Source organism: Meles meles, chromosome 3 (assembly GCF_922984935.1).
Source record: "Meles meles chromosome 3, mMelMel3.1 paternal haplotype, whole genome shotgun sequence".
NCBI lineage: Eukaryota > Metazoa > Chordata > Mammalia > Carnivora > Mustelidae > Meles > Meles meles.
The window spans coordinates 84,758,481-84,773,180 of record NC_060068.1 but is presented as its reverse complement, the minus strand read 5'-3'; the positions used below and the strand labels follow the sequence as shown (position 1 = coordinate 84,773,180).

General features: G+C 46.4%; 1 protein-coding gene across 3 annotated transcripts in view; it reads left to right on the top strand.

The window, feature by feature from the left end:
• Positions 1 to 14,700, top strand: part of MAP1B (microtubule associated protein 1B) — a 96,845-nt gene that overhangs the window by 65,559 nt on the left and 16,586 nt on the right. For 2 of the 3 annotated variants that reach the window (XM_045999341.1, XM_045999340.1), the window contains 2 exons: positions 6,426 to 6,508; positions 8,908 to 9,048. In XM_045999341.1, coding sequence (XP_045855297.1) covers positions 6,426 to 6,508; positions 8,908 to 9,048 — 224 coding nt within the window. Of the gene's footprint in view, positions 1 to 3,151; positions 3,309 to 6,425; positions 6,509 to 8,907; positions 9,049 to 14,700 lie in introns of those variants that run through there. The other variant, XM_045999342.1, reaches the window with a different exon arrangement.

Genomic DNA, 14,700 nt, shown 5'->3' with positions numbered 1-14,700 from the left:
GTCGGGAAGGTGGACGAGGCTCAGAGCTACGTGAGCTGACGGAAGTGAAAGATGAGCGAGTTGATTTTTGAGGTGTAAGGGCGTCTGGGAAATCAGACTCCTTCCAGCGCTAGGAGTTGGGCTTCCCAAGGAGGGAAGCTGGGTAGGCTCCTTGTGATGGCTGGCTTTCTGGGCTCTGTACTGACACTGTGGGATTGTGCAATCAGGAGGTCCCGAGCCTCCCAGCACCTCCGTTTCTCTGAGGGCACCTCCGTGGCAGGAGGGGGGAGCTGAGCTGTCTAGCCTGCCTCGTGGGCATGTTCTCCCTCGTGTCTGAAGGGATTTCTTTCTCATTCCAGGCAACAAGGGGGAGGCTTCTGGTAGGTCGGGCCCTGTGCCCTCCTGCACCCGCCCTTGAGCCCTATGCTGGGACATCTGGGAAAGACATTGCTGCCTGTGGCCTTGAAGAAGCTCTGTGACCACATGTGCACCCCCCTTTGTCTCTCTCTTCCTGTTCTTCTTGCTTAGAAATGATGAGGTGGGATAGAAGGAACTCAGGGATGGGGTGCCTGGGTGGCTCAGTGGGTTGGGCCTCTGCCTTCGGCTCAGGTCATGATCTCAGGGTCCTGGGATGGAGCCCCGCATCGGGCTCTCTGCTCAGAAGGGAGCCTGCTTCCCCCCCCCCCCCCCCCGCCTGCCTCTCTGCCTACTTGTGATCTCTCTCTCTGTCAAATAAATAAATAAAATCTTTAAAAATTAAGAAAAAAAAAAGGAACACAGGGAGAACCAAGAGAGGCTGCTGGGAACCGACCTCTCCACTGCTTGGAGGCTTCCTGACTTGCTCTTCCTCTGTCTCTCTCTGGGAAGGGAGAGCCCCAGAGCTGTCTTCCTACCAGGCCCGTAGAGGCCAGGGTTAGTTGTGAGGGACAGAGAAGGAAAGAAGATTCATAAGAACTTTGCTGCTGCAGGCATCTCCTCTCCCTCCACACCAGCTCTTTCTCTCCAAAACTTTCCCCATCTCTTAGCATATTTGCTTTGTGTTATTACGTGGATTCCTGCAGAAAGGGGGTCTGGATATTCTTCCAAATGAAAAGCCGTTATTAAAAGCTACAGGCAGACCTGCTGGTAAATAATTTTTTAGTTCCCGCACTGAGTACCTTTCACTTCTTGATTTTGTCCATTCAGCTAAACTTTACCCTGGAGGTTGTTTGTTGGATGTGGAGGTTGGAAGCAAGAGGTTTTCCTTTTCGGAAAATCCACTTGGGCAAGGAGGTAGAGTTGGAGAACTCATGGCTTTTATTTCTCTTTCCTCACTCCCTCCCTGCTTCCCCCCTTTCCTCCTTTCTTTTCTCCCTCCAACAGAAACAGAGTTTAACATCAAGACTTTTGTGCTTGTGGCCTTTTCTTGATCTCCCAGCCCTTACTTTTAGCTAAATCATCCCAGTCCTTTACCCCAAGCTTTCCCTAATTCTACAGTCTTCTTTAACCCTAAGTTTTTGCTTCTTCACGTTGGAAGTTTTTATGGGGCTGAATCACAGTATCGAATTCTGTGTCCATAAAGAATCCATTCCGGCTTTTACCTGGGGAAGCGGCAGGAGGAGCGGGTGGATGAAAAAATGTTCACTTTTCAGGAAAAGGAAGTTATGGAAGTCAAGTTCTGGATTGTGATCAACCATGGAAAAGGAAATGAAGTGCTCATTCTCAAGACATACCAAGTGACTGCCTCTTCCGGGGGGTCATCAGTGTTTTCATCAAGGGCTTCCCCCACCTCTTTGTGCTTTTCAGACTCTGACTCCGGCATTCTCTCCCTCGGGCTGGGCTGTTTCGTTAAGCAGCTGCCTGTCTGGGTTGAGGCTGTTGGGGATCTTTCTCTGGCCCCAGCCGTGATGGTGTCACCTGCTACGCCACTGTGTTCTGGCACCAATGGGTGGGATACGTGCAGGAGAGGAGCGTCGGCTGTGGGCGGGAGCCAAGGTTCTGAATTTTATGGGGATTGGTGATGGCGGTGCCCCGGTAGTGGGTGTCATTGAATTCAGTCATGTCAGCCTCTTCAGAAACTAGCAAAAAGCCTCTGTGCGTGCACATACGTGTGTGTGTTTAGATGAGATATTCAACTCTGTGGAGAAGAGACCCCATAAGCATCCGACGAATTATATCTAGAAAATAACATTTTCCTTTCGGAGATTTCAGAGTTAACCTGCATTAGAGTAGACCATCAACCCCTCAACCCCTCAGACAGCCTGATCCTGAAAGACACATAGATTGAAATAATCTGTGAGACATGGAATAACTGGGGAAAAAAAAAAAAGTCCCAGCAGTAACTGAAAAATACAGGCTTGTTTGGGTCTCAAAGATAGCTTTTGGGAGCACACAGACAGAAGTCTCATTGTCTGCAAGGACCCTACTGCTTCAGGGGTCCCTCCAGACCATCCTCTTTTGATTCTAAGGTGGAACAGACTTCTTTTTTGTCACACAACAAGTCCCTGCCCCACTCACCCCAGGACGGAGCCTTCACAATTACACTGAGTTTTGTGGAGAAGCCTTCAAAAGACTTATCAAAGCAATGAGTGACACAATCATTCCATCTCAAGCCCCTGCTTTTGCTTCACTCCGACCAATGCTGAGCGGAGTTACCTATTCATCGGGGCTCCCTAATGGTTCCGCTGTGAGCCCTTTCTGGAGAATGCAGACTATAATGGGAGAGAGAAAGGCTGCAACTGGGTTGTCTTTATTTCCTGGGAACTTCTTTTCTGAAGCAACTGAATGAGACCTTTGCAGGCGAGGGCAGTGGCCTCCCCTTCAGAATGTCTGGCCTGTTTCCCAGTGTGAAACATTCCCCAAACATGCAACTTTGCTAGCGTCCTAGCCGCCAGAGCCCAGAACCGCCTGCCGCCGGGAGAGCTGGCATTCCACCGGGATGCCGGGGTGGGGGCGCGGGGTTCCAGCCCCTCGGGCAGCCCCCGCGCTTGCCAGATGCCAGGACGACCCAGCCCCTAGTTACATCGTCCAGGGAAAGAATCTTGTCACAGCAGCCCGGCTGTGACAAGAGCTTGAAGCTTCTCTCTCTCTTTAAATCCCCTCCTTCATTTAAATCCAATCCTATAAAAAGGCTTTTGTTGAAGAAGCAGCCATGGCATCATGGTGCACGTCTGTGTCACTGCTCTCAGTGTTTCCAAAGATGGACAGAAAGAACATTCGTTAGTTGAATTCCTGAACGAACAGGTCTGAAAATTGACTTGGAGGGAGGAGAGGTAAACGGCAGCGGTCACATGGCATTTGTCGTGTCTGCAAGCGATGAAGCCAAAGAGGAAGGGAGCTTCTCGTGGATGGTAAGAAGCCCCCCTGACAGGGAGTGCCTGGGCAGCAGTGTCCTTACTTACGACGTGTCTGGGGAAGGGCCTGCTTGGGGTGGCAGAGCTCGGGCTGCCTGGGGCTGGCTGTTAGAAGTGCATTTGGAAGCTGGGGTGAGCAGGGTTGGACGCCGTGTCGATCACGTAGGGAAGGAAGGGGCTCTGACTCCTTTACCGTCTCTTGGGGAGGGAACCGCTTGTGCCTACCTGGCTCACGTCTACTTTTGTGGGTTCCTACAGCATAGAGCTGGCGCTACAGTCGTACCTCGCCAGTGTGCTCCCTGAGGCTTTGTGTGCTGAAAACAGTCATGTCCAAAGTACGATTGAGGAAATGATCATTTCTCCTTGGCTTAAGCTTTTGCTTCATTTCATGTCAACTTAGAGCTATCGAACCTCCCGAACAAAGTCTTCATTTCAAGGAGGCCACTGATGAAAGGACCTAGAAAGGGGATGGTTTCCTGGGTTTTCTGATGGTCATTTTATCATTTACTTACTCAGTTTGATGTTCCTTCGCTTTAGCTTTAAACGCATATGGTTGTCAAAAGCAAAATCAGCCGTGCCAAAAAATGATGCCCAGGAAAAGTTTAGATTTTGGTATTCCTAATAAATAAACGTTCTTCCTCATGGCTTAGTTGAATTGTTTTTCTGGAAGCTCAGTCCTTCGTTGGCTCAAGCTGGGGGACATTGCTCTGTTTTGGTGTTTCTTCATTTTCAGGCATTTGGAGTAAAGTATCACATACCTTCTCTTAATTTCACCCTCTTCTGTGTGGGTTTTGTACCATCTTTGACTTTTCTTTTGCTTTTGGCCAATATTTTGTAATTCTTTTTGGATTCTTGCTTCTTTGAGCACACCCCCACTGTATTCCTTTGGATTTTTTCCTAGCTCTCCCTTGGCATCCATCATCTGCCATGCCTGTTTTTCCAAACCCTAGTCCCAGAGACTAGCCCTGCAGAGGAGTGTAGCTAGGGGCTGTGGGGCCAGGTGTGCAAGGTTTTCAAGTCCTGACTCGAACACCCCCTGGTTGTGTGACCTTGAGCTAGTTAGTTCCCTTTTGCAGACTTCACTGTCCTCCACAGTAAGAGGGGACATCACAGTACCTCTGTCACAGAGCTCTTTAGGTGATTCAATGACTTCATGCTGGTGAGGTGCTCAGAACGGTGCCTCACATCACTAGGGTTTAGTGTGGGCTTCTTGCATTTCTGATGTAGGGTAAATATTAGCTTTTGGGGAAAGATCAGACGACGGAGGAGAATGGGTTTGATGACGGGGTGGTAGTATTTCAGCATATTGTTTCTGAGGTAATTCTGGTCCTTCCTGATATAAAGGGGAAAAGCCCTCTGTCCCCTAGACTGGTTCTTGAGATACAATTCACATATCGTACAGTTCATAAATTGAGAGTGTACTGTTCAACAGTTTTTGGATACGCTGTACTGTTTATCTTGTTTAAATTCTGGCAAAATATATATAAACACAAAATTTGCCATATTAACCATTTTTCAATGTACAGGTCATTTGCACTAGTTGCATTCATAATGTTATACAACATGACCTCTATTTCCATAACTTTTCCTTCACCCCAAACAGAAAGTCTGTGCCCCGTAAGTAGTAACTCCCCAGCCCCTCTGCCTTGGCCTTATTAGATAACCTCTCATCTGCTCTCTGACTCTATGAATTAGCCTATTCTAGATATTTTATGTCAGTGGGATCATACAGTACGTGTTCTTTTGTGTAGGCTTCTTTCATTCAGCCTCCTTTTCTCAAGGTTCATGCGTGTTTTTGCACGTATCAGAACTCCATTCCTTTCTGTGCCCGAGGAGTATTTCACTGGATGGCTATATTCTACTTTGTCTATCCAGTCATCCACAGGCGACATTCAGGTTGTCTCCACTGTTCAGCTGTTGTAATCATGCTGCAGCAGACACTGGCGTACAAGTATCTGGTCAAGTCCCTGCTTTCAGTCTACCGAGGAGTGGAATTGCTAGGCCATCTAGTAGTTCTATTTTAGCTTTTTGAACGATTGGCCAGCTATTTTCCTGGAAAGGTCATTCTGCCCTCTGGTATTCCTTTCTTTTGGAGTTTATCTCCCTCAGATTCTGTTCCATTTTGTCTCGTTGCCCAAGTTTCCCCGTATTCTGAGCAGCAGACTTGTTCTTGTCCCCTCTGACCACGTGTCTCCCCTCCGTGTGTCTGGGGGCACAGCCCTCCTCTTTTCCTCATGAACCGGTAGAGCGTATATTGCTTTAACCGGCCCCTCACACACCCAGTCATTCTTTGTCTAATTGTCCAAGGAAGGGGCGTTTATGCAGAAAGTCATCCATAGGCCTCGGTCCACTTCATCACATCCCCCTAAAAGGTTGTACTTGAAGGTATGGGAAATCTGGGACGTGGAGCCAAAGGACTGCAGCCCTCCTTAGACACGCTCCTTTGCCCCCACAACACCTTGCTTTGTTTTTCTGCATCGACTTTGCTTGTCTTTACAAGCAATTTGGCCATTCTGTCCAGCGGGAGAGTTGTTCTCCACTCTTCATTTGCTCACAGTTTCTCCACTTTTCTCTGGGCAAGTGAATTAATTAACGGATACTCCAACAGACTGTAAGCCCGCCTCAGACAGCCATTCTGGTGGTTGGGTAATTGTTAGCCAGGGTTTCTGGATGTCATTCATTTCACAATCAGGCTCCTAATTAATCTCAGCACCATTCTCACCAGAAGAAAGGCTGATGCGGGGAAACATCCCCAATTACCATGAGAAAGGAAATGTCAAGAGCCCCGTTGAGTTTTCCTGGCATCCACCCCTTGTCTCAGATGAAAACCCGCCATTAACGCGCAGAGAGGCAGCCTGGCGAGCAACCCTGCAAATTCGAGGACTGTGAGAGCATGAGGAGCCCCAGACAGCCGGACCCAGCTCTGGGAGGAACCTGCGGGGTCTGCGCTCTTGTTTAGTCACACCTATTGCGCTGCCCAAGATAGCGTGGAGAATCCCCGTGCTGTGTGCCCACGGAGCAGCGGTTGCTCTGCTGTCCCTGAAGCCCGCTGGGCAGTTTTAACCGGGAAAAGCTAAAGGTCTCCCTTTTTTGTCTGTGTTTTTGTGTCCACAGGACAAAAGATCCTTCATCACCGAAGTGACGTTTTAGAAACTGTGGTCCTGATCAACCCCTCAGATGAAGCCGTCAGCACTGAGGTAAGCATGTGGCCCCGCAGAGACTTAGGTGGGAGACTTGGGCGGAGTGGCACCTGGTGGACGGAGCCCACCTGACTGGAAGGGCAGGGGCGGGAGGGGCTGGAGAAGGACATGGAGAGAGAAGTTCTGCATCCAGGGTCGCTTCCTTACCCCCCCCAGTCAGTGGCCGGTTCTCTACCTCAGGACCACCCCAGACTGCCCCTCCCCATAACAACAAAGTGGAAGATGCAAGGCGGAACTGGAGTATTCTATAGAGGCAAGGGGATATGAAATCTTGGGTGTTTATGGAGGGTGTGGTGCTGGGTGGTGTCTGGCTGGGAGGTAGCAGGGGGAATAGACTGCAAGTTCTCAGGCCAGGACATTTAGGACACAGATTTGGAGAAAATGGTATCTTTGAGGCAAGCTCCCTCCAAAGCTATTCTGCTTACCCCCTATAATCGCCACCAAAGGGCAGGATAGCCTGGCGATCAGGAGCATGGCCTTGGGTGCCAGACTCCCTGGATTCTGCCACTTTTAAGCTGGTGGCCTGGGGTAAATTATTTATTGCCTTTTTGTCTCAGTTCCTACCTCTGTGAAATGGAGATCACAACAGTGTTATGATGTGATTAGAAGCCTTAGATGCTTAAAACAGAGCATGGCGTGTAAGCACTGAAATATAAGTGTTGGTTGTTCTTATTAATATTATTATTACCGTCATTTGAAATTATTGCCAAAAAACAATAACTGGGTATTTCTGAGACTATAGTTAGAGAAGAGCTTGGCTGAAGCCAAGAGTCCCTGGCCCCCCCAGGCAGAAGGAATTGCTGCAGCTCCCTTTTCCTCTTCTTTTATGACAGGTTAGCAATTTTGAAACCGGGTGCTGCTTGGACATTAAGGATGCCACAGTCCCTGGGGGATTGGGGGGGGGGGACTTTATTATCTACAACATCTCCTCTGCCCACGCTTTGAGCTTCTTTTTGAAAATTGAGATACAATTCATATACCATAAAATCCATCTTTTAAAGTGTGTAATTCATGGGTTTTTAGTATATGCACCAAGTTGTGTGCCTATCATCACTGTTCCAAAATATGTCCACCACCCCTTGAAAACCCCCACTCGGTTAGCCAACGCTCCCCATTCCTCCCAGCTGCTGGAAACTTGTAATCTACTTTTTGCCTCTGTGGATTTGCCTCTTTGGAGTATTTTGGATAATGGAATCCTATACTAGGTGGCTTTTGTGTTTGGCTTATTTCACTCAGCCTAATGTTTTCAGGAGTCACCCACGTTGTAGCATGTATCAGTACTTTGTTCCTTCTTTACTATTGAATGCTATTCTATTGTGGGGATGTCCCTCAGTTTATCCAGTCATCAGCTGATGGACACTGGGTGCTTCCACTTTTTGGCACTTCCATCTGCTCCAGATCAGCAGGACCTCTTTGACAGTCCATGAAGGCATGAGGCTGAGGCAAATGGTGGGCTAGCAGTCTCTCTGTGATTAACAGAATTAGGAAGTAAAGGCAACTTGAGATGGAAAAGGAAAAATAAGGAATTTCTTCAAGGAATCCAGGCTTGCTTGTGGAGCAGATGGGGCTGGAACGATTACGTGGGTCTTATGTGTTTCCTTGATTAGAACTTGGGATTCTTGGGGGCCACGCGTCATGTCCTGTTTACTTTTGTATCCCTCCCTTGGTGTCTAGCATGATGCCTGGCAGTGAATTTGTGCTGAACTGAACTGTGCTCAGAACGAATACCTTGGTGCTTGGAGCGGCGTTTCTGCTGAAGGACAGGCTGGCTTCCTGCCACTTTAAAGAACAGAGAGTTCTTTCGTGCAAACCATTTACAATTCTATTTAAAAGATTCCCATTTGGGGGAAAAAAAGAAAAAAAAAAGATTCCCATTTGGGGCAGCCTTTTGTTTCTGTTCAGTGTCAGGCACCTTGCTGATCCTATTGGAGATGGGCATTTGGAGCTGAGCGTTTGCTGGATGGCTTGGAAGGAAAGGGGTCCTGTAAGGGAGGGGCTCACTGGGACTGTCACTGGAAATCTATGCTTCCTGAGGCAGCAGTCAGGGAGGCTGGGCTGTACTTGGTGACTCAGCCTGTGAGACATCCCTAAGTCTCACAGACGGTACACTGCTAGCAGACACAGCTGTGGAGACTTCTGTGTGAAAGACAAGGAAACTAGTGGGGAGAAAGTCAATCACCACTACTGGTTTGGTCGTCTCGAACATGGAAGGTGGCACTCATGGGCCTGTTGACCAGATGACCACAGTTGTTGGCTCTGTCCCCCGCCCCAGGGGAAATGCATGAGTTTGGCTGGTGAGGGATGTCAAGCCCTACAAGAGCCAGCCCTGTCCTGCGAGTGGGATGGCGGGCGGTGTTGCCTGTGGCTCATGTCCAGCTCCCTGTGCTTTGTTTCAGGTGCGCCTGATGATCACGGATGCTGCCCGACACAAGCTGCTCGTGCTGACCGGGCAGTGCTTTGAAAATACCGGAGAGCTCATTCTCCAGTCCGGTTCTTTCTCCTTCCAGAACTTCATAGAGATTTTCACCGATCAAGAGGTGGGCTCCTGTCTGGAAATAGCTAAGCTCTTTCCAGTTGCTTGGTTACAGTTGTAGCCTGAGGCTCCACTTTGAAAGCCTGGGATTGGGGCTAGGAGAAGGGGAGAGAATGTCACACCTCCCTTGAAATAAGCAAAACTGCATGATCCAACATACTGTAGTCCTACTGACTCATCACCGAAAAAATTCGGGGCACCCATCTATAATGAATTGGAACCATTCTTAATGTGCTGGAAGATGGAGGTGGAGGGGATTGGAATAGTCAGTAGTTTAGAGATGGCAAAAATAATGGAGAAACTTGAAATGATAGAGCCCAGAAGAAAACCCAGGTGTCCTGTTTTCTGAAAGAGTACTCCAAAGTACTCTTAGTACTCTTAAGTACTTAAGAAAGAGTACTCTAAGTACTCTTAGTCTTTTGGTAGGATTCAACTGCCCTGATGTCTTTCAGTATCTGTACTTACTTTTCCCGGTCTAATTATTTCTGACCGGTCTTACTGTTAATGCCTGGTCCCAATGTTTGAACTTGGGCTGCTTGAACAGCTCAATAAAGAGAAGGCTCAAGAAAGAGAAGCAGGTAGGGAAATGCGGCACATCCATGCCCCCAAGAAAAAGATAGTTAAGGTAGCTGGATTGAACCTGGGTCATTAGTATTTCTAATGAACATGTCTTATTCACTGATGATACATGTGAGGTGTTGAATATTATATGACATTGGTGGTTTTTGGTAAAATCAGATTAAAGTGCTTAATTTGGTTATTTCTGCTTGAGAATTTATCCTGGCTGGGAAAATTCTCTTTCCAAAACAACAGGCCTCTTTCATTTTGTTTAGTTTAGACATTCTAACTACTAGGGCCATCAGCATACTGGGTTGGGTCCTGCCCATGGTGGATCACAGGTTTCTACACGGAGGGGCTGAGGGATGTGTACACAGGAGTCCCCATGTCCACTTGAAACCATCTTCCTGAGAACTTCCTGAGTTGGTGGCCTCTCAGCCACCCAAGTGGCAAAGGGCCATCTGTCTCTCTGCATTTAAGCTTCCTTAGCCCTGGGCTTCACAGAGAGGTCTCTGTACCTGTCATCAATGGTGAGAGCTGTGAATAAACCTCCTGGCTTTGTTTGGCTTACCTGGAGGCTTTGTGAAAACTTTGGCTGGGTGACTTCACAGTGTTTCACTCCCCACCCACTGGGGAGAATAAAAAACAGGGAAAAGAAACACTTAGTGTTTAAAACCCCCACTTTCAGAAGGTGTGATGTCAGCTGGGGCCTGAGGCAGACAGCCCTGGCTCCCCACAGCGGGAAGGGGCCTCAGGGTGCACTCAGAGCTGGTACCATCCTAACCGCTTCAAAACGAATGAAGGCTTTTGTCCCTTTCTCTCTGGAGTTTGTCATCTGCCTACCTCCAAGGCTACTAGGGTTTAGCCTGCACAATTGGAAATCACTTACTCAATAGAAGATTGTATTGACCAATGGTCACTAGCCATTTAGAGCCACGACTTCCCCCTGTGTCCTTAGCAAAAGGGTTCGAGTACAGAATGACTCCGTAACAAAGGGACCTTAAAGGTCACTGGTGTTGAGTTTTGTTCCTTTTATCCAGTTCTTGATATATGCTCATCCCTCTAGAGAAACCAGAAACACCATTTAGGAAAAACAAATGATGCATTTTTAAAAAATAAAAATAGATAAAAATAAATGGACTGAAAAGTACAATTACTAATACATTTTGAGCTTCAGTTTGTGGGAGTCTTAGTCATTGGAGGTTAACTACATAACCAGAACTTAACGGATAGAAGAGTCTTCTGGGCAACCCATTCCTCCCTGAAATCTGAAGAAGGTGAAATCACATCTCCTGGGACAGTTTTCATTCTGTTAGAGAGTTTTTCCTTCTTTATCTCATTCTATCTTATTTTTGGAAGGAATGTGCTCCCTTTTCCACTTGAGGTATTGCAGACACCCATCACCAATACTGCCAGTTGTTGTTTTCCCTTCAGATTATTTTCAGTTCTGCACACTGTTCTTCATAAAAGAAGAGAGTGAAAGTTCATGACATTGTCTGGTCACTTTCCTTTAAACCTGTTGGCAGGAAAGGGATGAGATGGGTTTGGGGGAAAGTGAGGAGTTGTCTTGGGCATGTTTTAGTGCCTTGGTGTTACCAGACAATTAGATACATGAGTCAGGGGCTCGAGGAACCAAGAGTTGGGCTGGAGACACGTGGAAGCAGATGAAGTGATCCAGAGAGAGAAGTGTATTCGAAGAGCAAGGGACTCAGGTCTCGCATTTAGAGGTTAGGGCCAAGGAGGAGGAGGCAACAACTTCAGTTTGCCTGTTTGGTTTTAGTCTAGTTTCTTTAAAATGTCATGACTCATACTGGGCACCATACTCCGGGGGTCCCTGACCAGGTTAGGACTTCTAACCTGACTTCTGTAGCTTTCAATACAATCTTCTACTAAGTAAGTCTAAAAGTAACTTTTTGACCATCAACATCCATAATTTAAATGTCAGTGGGGAGGGGATGCAGGCTTTGAGGAGAGCTGTAATTTACATAAACTAGGGGCTCACTTTAAGAAAAAGAAAACAAAATTTTAAGTACACAGTTAAGTACAGGGTTTTGGGAGGGGACCATGCCAGTGAGGAGCCTTGAAGTTTAAGCTTCTTTAGCTTTACGATAAATCCGCTTGCCTGTCAACTAAAATCCTTGAGTCTTCTCCATGAATGTGGTTGTTAAGCCACATCTCCCAATCCTTTGCTTTATCCCGCTGGTTTACTGGACCTTACATTTATCCCTTTAGTATGCCAGCCTGTTAGAGTTAACTTAGGCATCATCATCCTGATGTCAAGAGCTTTCCATGAATGTTTTAATTCTGCCATCCCACATTTTGCTCTGCCTCCCATTTTCATGCCACTGACAGATTTGACAAACATGTCTTTGCCATTTTTATCCAAGTCAGTCCTCCACAGGACATAAATGAGGCCTGAGGCATCCCTTCTCAGACCTCCGTCCAGGTTGACACTAAGCAGCAGGATTTCTATGAGTGGCTACGAATCCACCTCATTCTGCTATCACACTGTTCAGAGATCTTCTTAAACGTCTTGCTAAAACCCAGAGATATACTGTCCACCGTATTTCCTCGTCAGTCAAGCAAGTAACCTAATCAAAAAAGGAAATCTAGTTAGAGTAGGCTGTGGTTTAGAAATTCAAATCTTATTTCATTATCTGCAGTAAAGTAAATTATTTTTCATCTCTTCCTTCCTCTTCCAGTATGCCTGCATTTAATTATAGTTTTAACATATTTAACAAAAAGACTATCTTTGCCCCAAGCAATATTTCTTCCAGTTGAGTCTCTCATCTGTATTCCTAAGAACAAAGGAAGGGTAGCAATCAGTGTGCTTGAGAAGTATTCGCAGGCTCATGGTCACTTCCAAAGCAGCCACTCTGGGAGGACAGTGCATATTGAATTGGCTAAGTTCAGTGCAGTTTAACAAACATCTCTGGAGCTGATGATGTAATTAGGGAGACACACATAACAATACAGAGATATAGGAGGGTGTGTTTCCTCCTATTCACAAACTTCTACTACAATGGGCTATACTACCTACCATTTACTATGATGATATTTCCAAACTCTTCAAGAGGAAGACTCTGTTTCCAAGTCTGAGACGTACTCATAAGTTTCCTGGCCACTGCTAAGGTTGTTGGCTCCTCCTTATTTCTCTCATCTGTGCATTGCATACAGATTGAGTGGGTGTTCTTAAAACTTAGTCTTTGCTCTGAGACACTCACTCCAGCATTCATGTTGGAGCTCAGGTCTGGAAGCTGGCTGGGGCAATGGGGGGTAAACAGAGGCTTTGTTGCCGCTGTGTAGCTCTAAGACTGTGGGAGTCATGCCTCCTATTCCCTCTCTCCTTCGTGAAGGCCTCTCTCTAGCTCTGCTGTCTGCATTCCTGCCTCATCATGCCCAGTACACTGCGGCTTCTCCAGGGAGACCCGATTTTCCCTTTCCAAAAGAAACCTGTGCCATGCTGACTTTCTTCTCTGCTTTCCCTTGTACATAGTTTTTTATTCACCAGACTCTCTGCTGTTTTTCGATACCCTTGACTGCCTCAAAATTCTGTGCAAACTTGCTTTCTTTTGGGGTCATATTTCCTTTATTTCTTAGGAACTTCCCACCTGGAAGTGTAAAGGTGGGAAATAGAGAGGTATTCCTCAAGTTTTTTTTTTTTTTTTTTTTTTTTTTTTTAACCTTTTCCTTGAACTTGATTCAATACCTTCTACACACAGCTGGCTCATACCCTTAGCTGCCACACCCCTCGGGGTGGAATTTTAAAAACTGAAATGAAGTAAATTTCACTATTGAAGACTCAGCATTTTGAGTTTTCCTAGATTTCTCCTCTAAAATGTATTATAAAGCATGAATACTGTGTATGTACTTGGTGTGAAAATGAGGATGGAGAGAACCCTAATTGTGCTGTAATAACGGTGATGAGGGTCTATGCTAATTATTAGACGACAGACCCTCTTTGGTGCTCATGTTTGCTCTGATCAGCAGATAATTTGAGTAAAAGCCACCCCAGATGTGCTTTTTCAGTTTTCTTACCTTCTAAAACAGTGGATTCGTCTCACTTTTATAGGAAATTGTCAAGTCTGAGGGAAACAACAAAGTCAAAGACTTATTATTTTGCTATTTTGTGACCCTTCACAAAATGTAGGATAAATACACTAACAAAAGTGGAGATGTCATTACATTCTAATGTAGGACAATTCAGATTCTATAAATTACCCATCTACACCACACAAATAGTTGCCTTGGGATGTTAGTGTCCAGGAGGTTGTGTGAGACTGGAAACCATTCGAATACTGGAGGGTGAGAGTTCATACCATGCTGGCTGGGGGATGCCTGGGCCAAGTGAAGTCTTTACTTTCCTTTTCATCATTAGCCAGCAAAGACACAGAGCTCTTTTCACTTGAAACTCTGGGCTGATTTATGAGCTTTGCTGCACCTGAGAGAAGACTGGAGTTGATGACATGGTTTTCCCTCAGTATTTACCAAGCCAAGACCATGAAACATATGGCCATACTACGGAGTTAGAAAGCACTTTGATTAAACCCCAGTCTCTGTTTTGGTCTTTGCTCTTCTGCATTCCCATCCTATGGTCCTGTCCTATGCACTGAAAAAATTTTGAGCCAGATTTGATCCTAGCCACTCACACCCAGCTCGCCCTGAGAAAAGCAGGGGTTGTGAGAAAGCAGAATGTTTCACCTTGGATTTAAACCTGAGCCAATGGGGGACAAGTCTGGCTACTTGTTCCTATAATTAATTATCCATTTGCTTTCATCATGACTTTAATCAGAGGATTTGTATTTGCTGAGAATCCACTGGATGAGCCACAATGTTTTAAAGATGCAAGAACCAGTGACTTTTTGTAGTGATGCGTAGTCTAGAACTTTCTGTCTCTGAGGGGAAGAAAAACGCATCCAGCTTTTTGCTTTGGTATCCTCCAAATTCTTTTTTTTTTTTTTTAAAGATTTTATTTATTTATCTGACAGACAGAGATGACAAGTAGGCAGAGAGGCAGGCAGAGAGAGAGGAGGAAGCAGGTTCCATGCTGAGCAGAGAGCCCGTGCGGGGCTGGATCCCAGAACCCTGGGATCATGAC